Source organism: Daldinia childiae (assembly GCF_008694065.1).
Source record: "Daldinia childiae strain JS-1345 chromosome Unknown Scaffold5, whole genome shotgun sequence".
Lineage (NCBI taxonomy): Eukaryota > Fungi > Ascomycota > Sordariomycetes > Xylariales > Hypoxylaceae > Daldinia > Daldinia childiae.
Genome location: NW_022984646.1, coordinates 1,385,393 through 1,396,790, shown reverse-complemented (window position 1 = coordinate 1,396,790; position 11,398 = coordinate 1,385,393). Strand labels below are relative to the sequence as shown.

At 45.9% G+C, this 11,398-nt stretch overlaps 5 protein-coding genes across 5 annotated transcripts; 1 reads left to right on the top strand and 4 right to left on the bottom strand.

The window, feature by feature from the left end:
* Positions 1–959: 959 nt before the first annotated feature.
* Positions 960–2,077, bottom strand: GL218_05512 (putative gpi anchored cell wall protein; the record flags this gene model as incomplete). Its single annotated transcript, XM_033582178.1, has 2 exons — positions 960–1,548; positions 1,653–2,077. The coding sequence occupies 2 exons, from the start codon at positions 2,075–2,077 to the stop codon at positions 960–962; spliced, it is 1,014 nt and encodes a 337-aa protein (XP_033434696.1).
* Positions 2,078–3,159: 1,082 nt separating this feature from the next.
* On the bottom strand, positions 3,160–6,357 carry GL218_05511 (DNA excision repair protein ERCC-6-like 2; the record flags this gene model as incomplete). The annotated part of the gene is made up of 1 exon (XM_033582177.1): positions 3,160–6,357. The coding sequence occupies one exon, from the start codon at positions 6,355–6,357 to the stop codon at positions 3,160–3,162; it is 3,198 nt and encodes a 1,065-aa protein (XP_033434693.1).
* Positions 6,358–6,978: 621 nt separating this feature from the next.
* GL218_05510 (U3 small nucleolar ribonucleoprotein IMP3) lies at positions 6,979–7,660 on the bottom strand (the record flags this gene model as incomplete). Its single annotated transcript, XM_033582176.1, has 3 exons — positions 6,979–7,374; positions 7,442–7,510; positions 7,574–7,660. The coding sequence occupies 3 exons, from the start codon at positions 7,658–7,660 to the stop codon at positions 6,979–6,981; spliced, it is 552 nt and encodes a 183-aa protein (XP_033434694.1).
* Positions 7,661–8,070: 410 nt separating this feature from the next.
* Positions 8,071–8,925, top strand: GL218_05509 (uncharacterized protein; the record flags this gene model as incomplete). The annotated part of the gene is made up of 3 exons (XM_033582175.1): positions 8,071–8,170; positions 8,245–8,564; positions 8,698–8,925. 3 exons carry the CDS (start codon positions 8,071–8,073, stop codon positions 8,923–8,925), a joined length of 648 nt encoding a protein of 215 aa, XP_033434309.1.
* A 164-nt stretch (positions 8,926–9,089) lies between these two features.
* On the bottom strand, positions 9,090–10,743 carry GL218_05508 (Complex I intermediate-associated protein 84, mitochondrial; the record flags this gene model as incomplete). Its single annotated transcript, XM_033582174.1, has 2 exons — positions 9,090–9,264; positions 9,317–10,743. The coding sequence occupies 2 exons, from the start codon at positions 10,741–10,743 to the stop codon at positions 9,090–9,092; spliced, it is 1,602 nt and encodes a 533-aa protein (XP_033434308.1).
* Positions 10,744–11,398: the final 655 nt, after the last annotated feature.

The following is an 11,398-nucleotide window of genomic DNA, read 5'->3' as shown; positions in this document are numbered from 1 at the left end:
AACGAACGAGTCATATCTTATCCTGGGTACCCCAAGACACAGAGGATGGAAATTTCATGGGTGGATCTTGTCATATCACTTCTAGGTAACGCGTTGAGAAGAGTGCGCTAAGAAACAAGGGACTTTCGATTTGAATTACCATTATGAATTTTCTATTCGCTCCGGTTCTCCGGTCTTAATATGTCTTCGTTATGACTAATTTCAATGAGGCGAGATGCTTAGGATACCCTTATTGTTATCACACGAATTTCATATAGGAAGAACATATCGCGTATGATAACTTAGAGACCACTCATTAGTAAATAGGAACTTATGAAGTAGAGAGAACTTTCTTTCTAGTATCTGTCAGGGTATGCGTGGTTTATCTACTACATAAGGGGCGCATAGCGCCTTCGTAACAGAGTTAAAGTCCAGGCGTTACTAGTTCGATACTATCTACCACCTGATCTACCTACTTGATATTCACCCTGTATGACTACTATCAAGGGTATCAAATATCTGGCAATATCATTTTCATACATGTGCTACTTTATCTTCATATTCTAGGCAGTAGCGTGACCCTGTTATAAGAGAATATAGTCATTTAGAAAAATGGCTGTTAGGTACCAGGTTAGGGGCTTTAACCCCGTAACATAATGAAATATGAATGGCGCGAAAGTTACTCTGATATGCATATACATTTATTACTCTTCCATGTATGTATAACTAAGCACTCTATGTCCTTTCGATGTATCTCATGTAACAAACACATAAGCCGCCAAGTCCATTATCATTATCGATCAATCTTCCATCGTACATTATTATCTTCCAGCGCCAGTCTCTCTGGGATGACTTTTCCCCTGTCTCTAATCATGGTATATCCTCCAAGCCCTCACACTTCTATCATTATTAAAGTATTTCTATGCCAAGAGAGCAAGCAATGGCTGCTAAGAAAAGCGGATAAGAGACTGTTGGGCCCGCTACTGGCATGGCACAATCCACGCACCGATTCCGTTCTGGAACTGGGCGGATTGACCGACGCCCGCTTGGAGGAATTCGAGAGAGAAATCCCTGACGCTGCTGACGTGCCAGCTCATCTTCCGCGACTCGTCGTAGCCGGCCGCCTGCCCGCACTCGAAAGTGCCGATCGTGGTGTTCTCCCCGGGGAACACTTGGTGCAACTCTGTGCTGTTCCACGTGGCGTTGCCGTCGTCATCCACAAGGTGGAACGTCATACCAGAGTTGGACAGGACCTCCTGCTCCAGACCGCTAAAGCTATAGCAGGGATAACCCTTGGGAAGGGAAGTACACACCGGCATGCGGAATTGTAGAGCACATAGTGAGGACTTTCCTGCGGTGTTGGCGGGAGGAAATGTGCTCGGGATGTCGTAGTCGAACATGGTGCTGTAGTTTCGGCTAATTAAGACTTCAGCTGAGGTATCATTGCTTCCGCTTGGAACGGACGAGTTGCCATGACGTAATTGGTAAGGTGCAAGTGAGGGTGCTGATGGATCTATAGCGCATTTTTGAGGTGATGACTGGCGCGTCGTAACGGTCGGGTTGGGCGTGCTGTGTGGCGTGGTGTCTTGGATCGTATCGAGAGGGTAGAGTTGTTAACAGTAGCAGAGCAAGCGGCTGTCTCATCGACGAGTGCTAATACAACTGGCACACACCCAGTCTTATCAGCTTTGTCTGAAGAATATATGTCGTAGCTTTCGGAGTCAATAGGACATGCGTAGAAAACTCCAGAATCATTATCATATGTGAGGCGTGACTTTCCATCTGCCTTTGGAGGTGCGATATCGAATGCTGTGGTTCCGACGGCGCCTTGATAGCACTCAAACTGATAATCTGGTCCTCTCATGAAACAATTATGTCCTAGACTATCTTGTATGGTTTTGGTCGTCTTATCTAGACAGAATCCGCCCTGCTGAAAAGTACCACCAAGAAGCAAGTCGCCGACATGGTCCTCTAAAACGGTCTCGTTGACCATTCCCACCGAGGCGAGCTGAAAGCAGCAGCCATCATTGACTTGCCTCGATCGCAGGGCAGCGCCGACAGCTGTCGTAAATAATAAGGTTTGAACGAATGAAATCATTATTTCTGATCTTGATGGTGTGTAGGTTGAACGAGTGTAGACGTCAAATTGTCGTGAAATGCGATCCCTTTTCTGGAAAATCGAGTAGCTCGTACACAGTCGATCAAGGGTTGATGATGGGTTCCACAGACGAGCGGGTATGACGAAGATGACGTCTCTAGGGCGACTGGGAAATTGGGATAAACCGCAGACGTAAAAAGGTTAAAATAACTTGCAGGACTGGCAGAATAGAAGTAAGAGAATTTGTGGAATGTTCTTAGACGCACCCGGTCTTTTTCTAACTTTGGCACTTTGGTTGGTTAAACGATAGAAAAGGAGGCTGACTGAACAACTGGCGTAGCAACTTGACGAACAAGGCCTTTATTTAATACGATGCAGAAACTTACATAACTTTTTCTTTCTGTTTTTCTTGAAAAAAAAATTTTTAATTAATTAAATACCTAAGTACATATACAAAAAAAATTTGAGTAGGACACTAGATCTTGTAAAACGTTTCACACCGATTGTACTTTGTACGACTGTAAGAGGGACGCGTACCTCCTATTGAAGAAGAGTACATAGGTACATTGAAGCTAAGACAGGTAACACTAACACAAGCTATTCTTTGTGTTACAAGCCATTATGAAGTTGCGTTAATGACGGATGGTCCTATAGAATAGAATGTGCGACTTTAAAGTTTTAAGATGTAACTATATGAAATTCATGCATATGAAATTGACTTGTACCCCGAGTTATCAGACGAGATAAATTTTAAGGGGCTTTTACTTAGTCGTGATTGTACCTAGCTTGCATAACAAGGATTGGCGGCATGTTCAAATTCTATAATTCCCTACTATCCGTCATTATCATTATTAACTAGGCATGTAAATTACCATAACTTGACAAATTCTACTCTTTAAGCACAATCCACTATTATCCTAAGCTCGTGGTATCAGGTCCGTTGAGGATCGTAGCTGTGAAGCCATATTCTAAAATAAAAATACCCCTCTGGGTGAGTCCATACACCGCGTCCGAACTATGAAGGTATTACACCCAAACGCCTAGATCCTCATCCAAAACCCGTGCGACATCCGACGAAAAGCTCATAGCTCATCCGTCTCATCATCATCCGAGATCCAAATAGACGTAGACGCTCTCTTGTTCTTCGCTGGCGAGTCCTCCTTCTTGACTCTCTTTACATCTTCGGTAAGAGGGGTAGCCTCTTTTATCTCCCGCTTTATAGCTGGCGTACTCGGTTTAAATTCCTTAATCTTGACGTCTTTTCTATCTTTATTATCCTTAACATCTTCTAAGGCGGGTTTAATATCTTCAGTTTCCACGTCAGCCATCTCGGCATCATGTTTTACCCCAGTTTCCTCCTTCGGCTCTGCGTTCTCCTCGGTAATTTCGCCCAGCTCCTTCAGTTTCTCGCTGCGCCTTTTGTAAAACAGTTCTAAGCAATTCCGCCGTTCCTTCTGCGTCATGCTTTCGACTGCTAATGCGAATTCCGTCACACTGGGGAACCCAAACGTCTTCGCCATCGTACAGAATTGGCGCTGTCTAACTTCTACCGGAGGGTTGTATTCATACTCAAACGATTGTTGAGCAGCCGAGAGCCCCTGGCTATCAAAGAAGAGGGTACAATCTGGGTCTTGACTTGCGGCCAGCTCTGCCTGTCGGGACAGTTCGTCTTCCACTTTGGATGAGCCGACGACTTCAGAGTTCTCGTGAGTATATTCGACGCCCTCGGAGGCTAGTATTGCTTGGATAGGATCGAAATGCTTCGGCTTATGCGTTCCTGCTGATTTCAAAATGCCATCTTTATTATCATCCTTAGTAAACAGAGCAGATAGCTGCTTGAGACCTCCAGTCTCGTCATCGTCGGCATTTTCTTCTTTCTTGACAAACTGATCTTCCTCAGCATCTCTGGCCGCCTTTTCTATATCGATGTCTATCAGCTTGACACCCGCCTTTGCTTCGGCGATATTTGTCTTATTGACAATATCTCGAAGAACGACTTGATCACCATGGTATGTTAACAGATTACGGATTCCAAAGATCTCTCCCTTTCGTTCCGTATCCTGTTGAACTCCTTTAAAATAGCGGCGTTCATTGGAAGCATTGTATCCAATATTAGCCTGCTGCTGCTTGTAGATCTGTCTTGCGTAGGTGATTTCCTCGATGGTACCTGCAGAGACGAGGCGGTAGACTTCAACATCACGAACTTGACCTATACGATAAGCCCTATCTTGTGCCTGGAGGTCGTAGGAAGGGTTCCAATGTGGATCCATTATGACGACCTTATTAGCGGATGTGATATTAAGCCCAACGCCGCCAGCTTTGGTGGAAATTAAAAATACAAATTGGTTGGGGTCAGAATTGAAGTTATCGACCACTTGCTGGCGCTCTTCGTAGCTCAATGACCCATCTAGATAGCTAAGGTTGTAACTCGTATTATTGAATAAGTTCTGCAGGATCTTTAGCAACCGAACACTGTGTGAGAAGACCAGCACTTTGTCGCCACTAGTATGCCAGAGCTTTAGGAGTTTCCGAAGGACCTTCCACTTTCCACAATACTCAGGGTTGGCCAAGTTGAGTAGTGAGTCTCGACTGGCATAATGTTCTTTCCAAGTTTGAGGCACAGCAGCTTGGAGAAATCGGAGTTCTCGTCTATGTTTGTCCATAACATCTGAAGTCTGCGGAATGAGGAGGTTGAAATGATTAGATAACTTCTGCATCGATATCATGATGGGGAAAATTAGTGACTTCCACGATTCTCCTTCAGCAGTGGCTTTGAAACAGCACCATCCTCGCTTGTCTCCCGAGCCGCATGGACAGATATCATACGCAGACCGGACAAAGCTGACTATCTCGCTATCGAGTAGGCTCGCATAGGCCTCGCGCTGTAGGCTAGAAAGTGGACAGAACACTACTCGGTCGCTTTTTTTGGGGAGTTGGTGGGCGATTAAGCTCTTCATACGACGAAGGAAAAATCGAGGAAGGAGGTTGAAGCGAAGCTTCTTGGCCGTCTTCCGAGCTTCGCTTAGTTGATGTAGAGTGGCGTCGTGAGATTGACCAACAGTCAACGGCTTTGAGATCGTATTCCTCCAATCTCCTAGAGTCCCAAACTGCCCAGGGTTTGTCCAGTTTAGAAGTGTCCAAAGCTCTTCGTATTTGTTTTGAATCGCCGTCCCCGTCAAACCAATCCTACAGAGAGAATTGACCTGGTTCATTGCCTGTGTAATTCCAGCAGCAATATCCTTTATCGAATGGCATTCGTCGGCCACAACAACATCCCAGGGTACCCTGTTGACCTCATCACGGCTATTCTTGTATGTAGTGTAGGTAGTGATCATGATTTCTAGCCTTCCCGCCCTAGCAGCACCGAGGACATCATCCCTACCTGCTCCATGATACAAATCAACTTCCCACCATCCCCATCTGTCTAATTCGTTCTTCCAATTCTGAATCAGCGATCCAGGGCATATTATTAAGGCACGGGGGTACCAATCGTCCTTTGCGCGTCGGAACTTCCTCATCCTTTTTGCGTCACGACGGTCACCAGTCTTCCCGAACATGGCAGTGAGAAAGGCAGCGACTTGGACAGTTTTTCCTAAACCCATATCATCACCAAGGATCCCGCCTTTCTGATAGACGAAGAGATAGTGAAGAAACTTGACTCCATCGATTTGATAATCCCGAAGATACTGTGCGATGGAAGCTGGGATAATGCCCGCTGAATGTTCAAGGACGATATCTTTATAGGCACGACATGGCTTGATACCACTCTTCTCGTCGAATTGTGGTTTCTCCTCCAAATCCGCCAACCTTTCATCATCGGAAAAGTAGACATCTGAATAATCTGGGGGTAATCGTAGTCCACCTTCACGTAAAGTTTCACGAGTCTGATCAAATTGTTTTCGGCGATCTCGTATATACTGGGGTAGTGAATCCTCGGGAGCATCTGAGTCTGAAGATGACACACTATCGTCGTTCTGCAATGAAGCGACTTTCTCTGATCTAATATATTTACGGGGACGACCTCTCGTTGCAGCTTTCTTCTTATTTTTCACTGGCGATGCTCCCCGGCTATTCTTCTTCTTTCGCTTTTTAGGTTTTTCATGGAGACCATCCGATTCATCACTCCATTCAACCTTGCTATCAAAAGTATCCAGGATATGTTTGCGTTTATTTGATGTCTCTAGTTTGGTAGAGGCCGTCAAAGGTGGCTTAGGTGGCGAATCTGAAGACTCGGTCGTTTCATCATCTGAAATGACGATGGAAGCTTGAGGCCGGGCCATAATTTTCTTGCATTATCAGGTAGCTAAGGTAGTCTGCGTAAGTCATTCTGAGCTGAACTTGCACAAGAATTGATGGATTTATCTATAAGTTGGAAGGATCAAAATGGAGTAAAGATAGAAACGCGCGACCGCGATTACCTTTGGTGTATGCCGAAAGAAGTGGGGCGCATGAGTTTAACTTCCTACACGTAGGCACGTGCTCAATGATTCACCCCTCAGCTTCATTATAGAACTTTTAATATTGATTATTAAGTATCTATATACTTTAGTAAATGTCCAGCTCATTAACTTCTTTAAGAATCTTCTATATTATAATGGCTACTGTATACCTATTAATTGTATGGATAACAAACGCAGAGATCTTCCTATAAAATAAAGATATGATAAAGACCTATTTACTTACCACAAGTCCAAAATAACGTCACTTAATCAATCCTTAAATACCTAATCAATATGTTAGGATATTATGTAGATAAGAACACAGAGTACGGAAGAAGGCTTATGCAAAGTGAGCATTGAAACACGATTCGGAACCTAATTGATGTAAAAAGACTACTAATATCTATTTAATAATACCCTCCAGACGCCACGCCGTAAAAATGCATAAACCCTCGCCCTAAATTACAACAACTCAAAGTCGTCCAGCTTGTCGCGGTACTTCATAATGTTGCGTTTGATCTTGCTGCCGACAGCCCACGTCACGAAGTCCTCTAGGTTCCTCGTAACGAAGAAAGCAGGGTCGGTAATAGTCTCAACACCAACCCGGACGTGGCCCTGCTCGATGAGCTTCGTAGCGGCTTGCACGGTCTCTGCCATTCTCAGGCGCGTCATGACTACTGGTAATCTCCTGCGCGCCATAGCCGAGACAGTGACGCCGTGCTCGACGTTCGAGAGCTTCGAGGCCGACGATAGGATTCCCATGTCGTAGAGCTTGTTTAGGAGAAGTTCCTCGTGTTTCCTCCTTATGGGGTTCTCTGGCGGTAATAAGCTGAGGCGATGTGCTAGTTGGCGCAGAGACTATTGGTGAAAAGTGTTAGATCATGCAATTCCCTTGCTGTGATATTTGACTGTTTAGAGTACTTACACCGCATATCCTGTTATATCTGTGGTAATCTTCGGGCTTTTGGATCATGTACCGTCGTATAACAGCCGCCTGTCAAGAGCGCATAAGTTAGCAAAATTATTGATTTGATAATAGATGTTAAGAGGCACAAACATCTCTGTGGTCATTATCCTGTTTCCAGGTAATGAAGTCTGTCTTCCTGAGCAGACGTTGCTCGTGGTGCTTAAGTTTTCGGACCATGATGTCTGCCGGTCACTTCGAAGATCTACAGAATTGTTTGTATATAGAAAGTCTGGAGTTGATGAGGCTCGACTTTTTTTTAATCGCAACTTTTCGCGCCCCACATTGAAGATCCGATAAGAGCTTGAGAACCCTGCAGCAGTTTACGACCTTGCGGGGTGCATTGACAGGGGGTACAAATAAGTACCTAGGTACCGAGGGACATACAGCTGGAATAATTGTTTAACCGACTAAATTTCTATGTTGGATGTGCTCCATTGAATTGGATTGCACCTATATTCCATCATCCGATTGCGATTGCGTACCTAAGGTATATACCTACCTACCTATATATCTGATAGAATACAATTGAATCGTGACTCTCGGAATCTAAGGCCTAGATTAATAAATTCATCAGTCAATCACCCAAGATGCCACCGCGAATACCCCTCCTCGCCGCCCTACGGCAACCCTCCACTCTCTTCAAATCCCAAACCGCCAACATATCCAGCACCAGCCCACGCGAAGTCAGTAAGTCGCCAACCGACCCCCAAGCCACTATATCGCACCTCACCTCCGCCGCTAACCTAACCCTTCCAACCCAGTCCGCAGAGACCTCCCCAGCGTAACCTCCAACCTCCTCGACATCGACGACTCCACCCCCAAAAATTCCACCGCCGCCGCCGCCGACATCTACGACCGCCTGCGGCATACCGTCGCGCGGCGCGTCGCCCTCGAAGAGGAGCTGCGCCAGAACAACAAGGCCGAGGATTACTTGCGCCAGCTACCCCGCCGCTGGCGCACCGGCGACATCTACGCCCCTCACGACATGAGCTCCGCCGAGATGACCAAGTGGCGCCGCACACAGGCTCGCAAGAAGGACCTCGTCGATATCCTCGGTCTGCGGCCGCTAGATATGTATCGCGTACGTTACACACCTTAAACAATTTGAAAGGGAAGAAAAGAGCAGAAAAAGATGAACCATATTCGTCTATGTCTATATATATACATATATATACATGTGTATAGGTAGATAATTACTAACAAGAGCCCCGTAGAATTTCTCTGTCGTATCAGAATACATGACGCCGCACGGGAGGATAAAGCGCGCAGTCGATACGGGATTACGGCCGGCGAACCAGCGGAAGATGGCCAAGGCCGTACGGCGGGCCATCGGTCTCGGCATCCATCCCAGCGTGCATCACCACCCGGAGATTCTAATCCGGGAGAACGCCAGATACTACGAGCAGGTCTCCGCGACAGTCAACAGAAACGTCAAGTCTTGAGGTTAATAATTGGTTGGGTAGATGATGGGTGGGTGAATTGTACAACAACATAACATCTCCGTGTCTTTCAACGCTTATCCGTCTATATACAAAGAGACAGCAGAGGCTATCTACCTATGTAGATAAATGTACGAGTAGTGTTGTACAAGATCAATCCATATACATCATGCCTTCCACGGCCGCGGGCGGATCTTAAATACCGGGAGGCCTTCACTGTTTTGCTTTTTGGCGTACTTTTTCTTCAATTCCTCCCATACTTGCGGGTAGGATTCTTTTGCCCATTCTTCGAATTGGTCTTTCATCTCTTGCGACGGTAAAACATTAAACACGGTGCCAAGGCTAAGGAAATGTCAGTTATCAATACACGGCAATACTTGATGTCTGTGCTCACTTATGAAAGTTGGGCCCCTTTCCAACGACATTGTCCATATCCTCTAACAGCATCTTGGCAATTGTAAGGTGACCATGCGCGGCTGTCGTGGCTGCGTATGCTAGGTAGACTTTATCTGGCACTTCGATATCCATCCTTTTTATCTTTTCCCATAGCTCATTTGCGAGGCTATCGCCATCGGGTGTGATCTCATAAGTCCTGAATACAATTTCGAGTGTGGCATAGGATGGCCCGTCGGGAGACGCAGCGATCTCCGTCCAGAAATCAAGCGCTCGATAGGGTAAGTCGCATGCTGTATACCCAATCATTAGTGCATTATATAGGCGTGTGCTGGCCTGGATCGTCGTGTCCATTTTCAGCATGTTGTGGACTGTTTTTAAACTCTCTTCGTCTGGGCATTTGCCAATGCCTTCCATGAAGCGGACATATGTCTCTAGAGTTGGTTGGAGTTGCCGGTTTGCATGGGAATGCATATGTCCAAATACGTGTGCTGCCATGTCCGCACGACGCTTATCAAAGAAGATACTCATGATAGCTTCTCGATCTTCTGCTTCAAGTTCGGGGAAGAATTGCCGTAATAATGCGTACGCATCCCATACACGAGCTGTACTATTCTTTTCATCTAAACAATATTGCACGAAGGCCTTCCGAACCATAGAGCGTTCGGCAATGCTGTAGTGAACAGTATGAAGTGATAGGGTGTCTATTACTTCAAATGTCTCGTCATTCTTTAGGAATGCCATACAAATGGAAACCACTGTTTCAGGCTCCAGCGTGACACGTCGTTGCTCGAGGTAACTAGTGACATCTAGAACGCGCTCATGGTTAGGTTCCGGCACAGAGCACATGGCACGAATGAAAAAGTTCAGGACTGAGACTTCTTTATCCCTAGTTGTCTCCTCAAGGTCTCGAAGTGACTGGTAGGCCGCGAAGGCGCCGTCGAGGTCATTCGCGTGGATACGATACTCGAGCTGAAGCATATAAGTCTTATAGTTTAGTTCGAATCCCAGCTTATCGGCCAACGCAATGAAACGTTCGGCTAGATACGGATCATTCTTTTCAATGGCAGTCCTTATAAGTCCATTTATCGTCCCTATATTAGGTCGTGAACTGGGCTTGTCTCGTGTGCGTTCGGTAGCAACCGCAAGCATATGTTCGATATGATCAATTCCTTTCCCAAGTAATAAAATCGCCCACTGGTAAGATGTATCCCAACAGGGCTTATTGGTACGTAGCCTTGGAGACTCCAAGCTTGAGATTAGGTCTTGGTAAATCCCCAGCGCCCATTCTTGCTGGTTATTGCGAAGGGCAAACTTGAGTATCTCATAGTATGTCGCAGGAGCCGGAGGGAGACTCCTACCGATTGGTTTATTGAACCAGTACTTTGTTTCTCCAACCTTGTTTCTCTGTGCGAAAAATGTGGTCATGATGCTGTGGAGCGTTGGGTCGTATTCAAGACCAAGTCGACTTGCCTGGGAAACGAGGTCTAAGAGTTCTGGTTCTCGACCCTCTTTAGCCAGACATCGAATCACAGGTATAAATTGTCTTAGCAAGACATCGCTAGGTTCTCTACTCCTCATTCTAGAGTAATAATCCAACACTAAGTCCCTCGCCTGGAGAGCTTGCCCATACTGTGACAAGGCAGTCGACAAGGCATAAAAGTCTTTGGTCTGGTGAACGCCCCTCCGCTTTAAATCTGCATAGATTTCCCTCGAAAGCTCAAGGTGACTTGTATAATTGTCTCTCGGCGGTTTTAGTAAACAGTCCCTAGCTGTCCGAAGGTCGTCTTCAGATAGCTGCTTATCTTCATTATTGGCAGGTAGGGTACGAAGATGTAACAGCACCCGGTGAGCACACAAGGCCTGCGTCGAGTTAACTACCCGGCCATATCGAGCCTTATATTCAAATAGTTCCCGCCATGCTCTAACTAATTCATCCGGCATTGGAGGCCGAATACTATTCTTCTCTGCGGCCTGAAATTGGAGCAGGGTTTCGTACCCCGGTTCGGCGTCCAGTTCCTTCAATGTCCGCGGAGCTTTTTGAAATAATTTTAAGAATGTTCTCCTCTGGATTGTCCTTGCA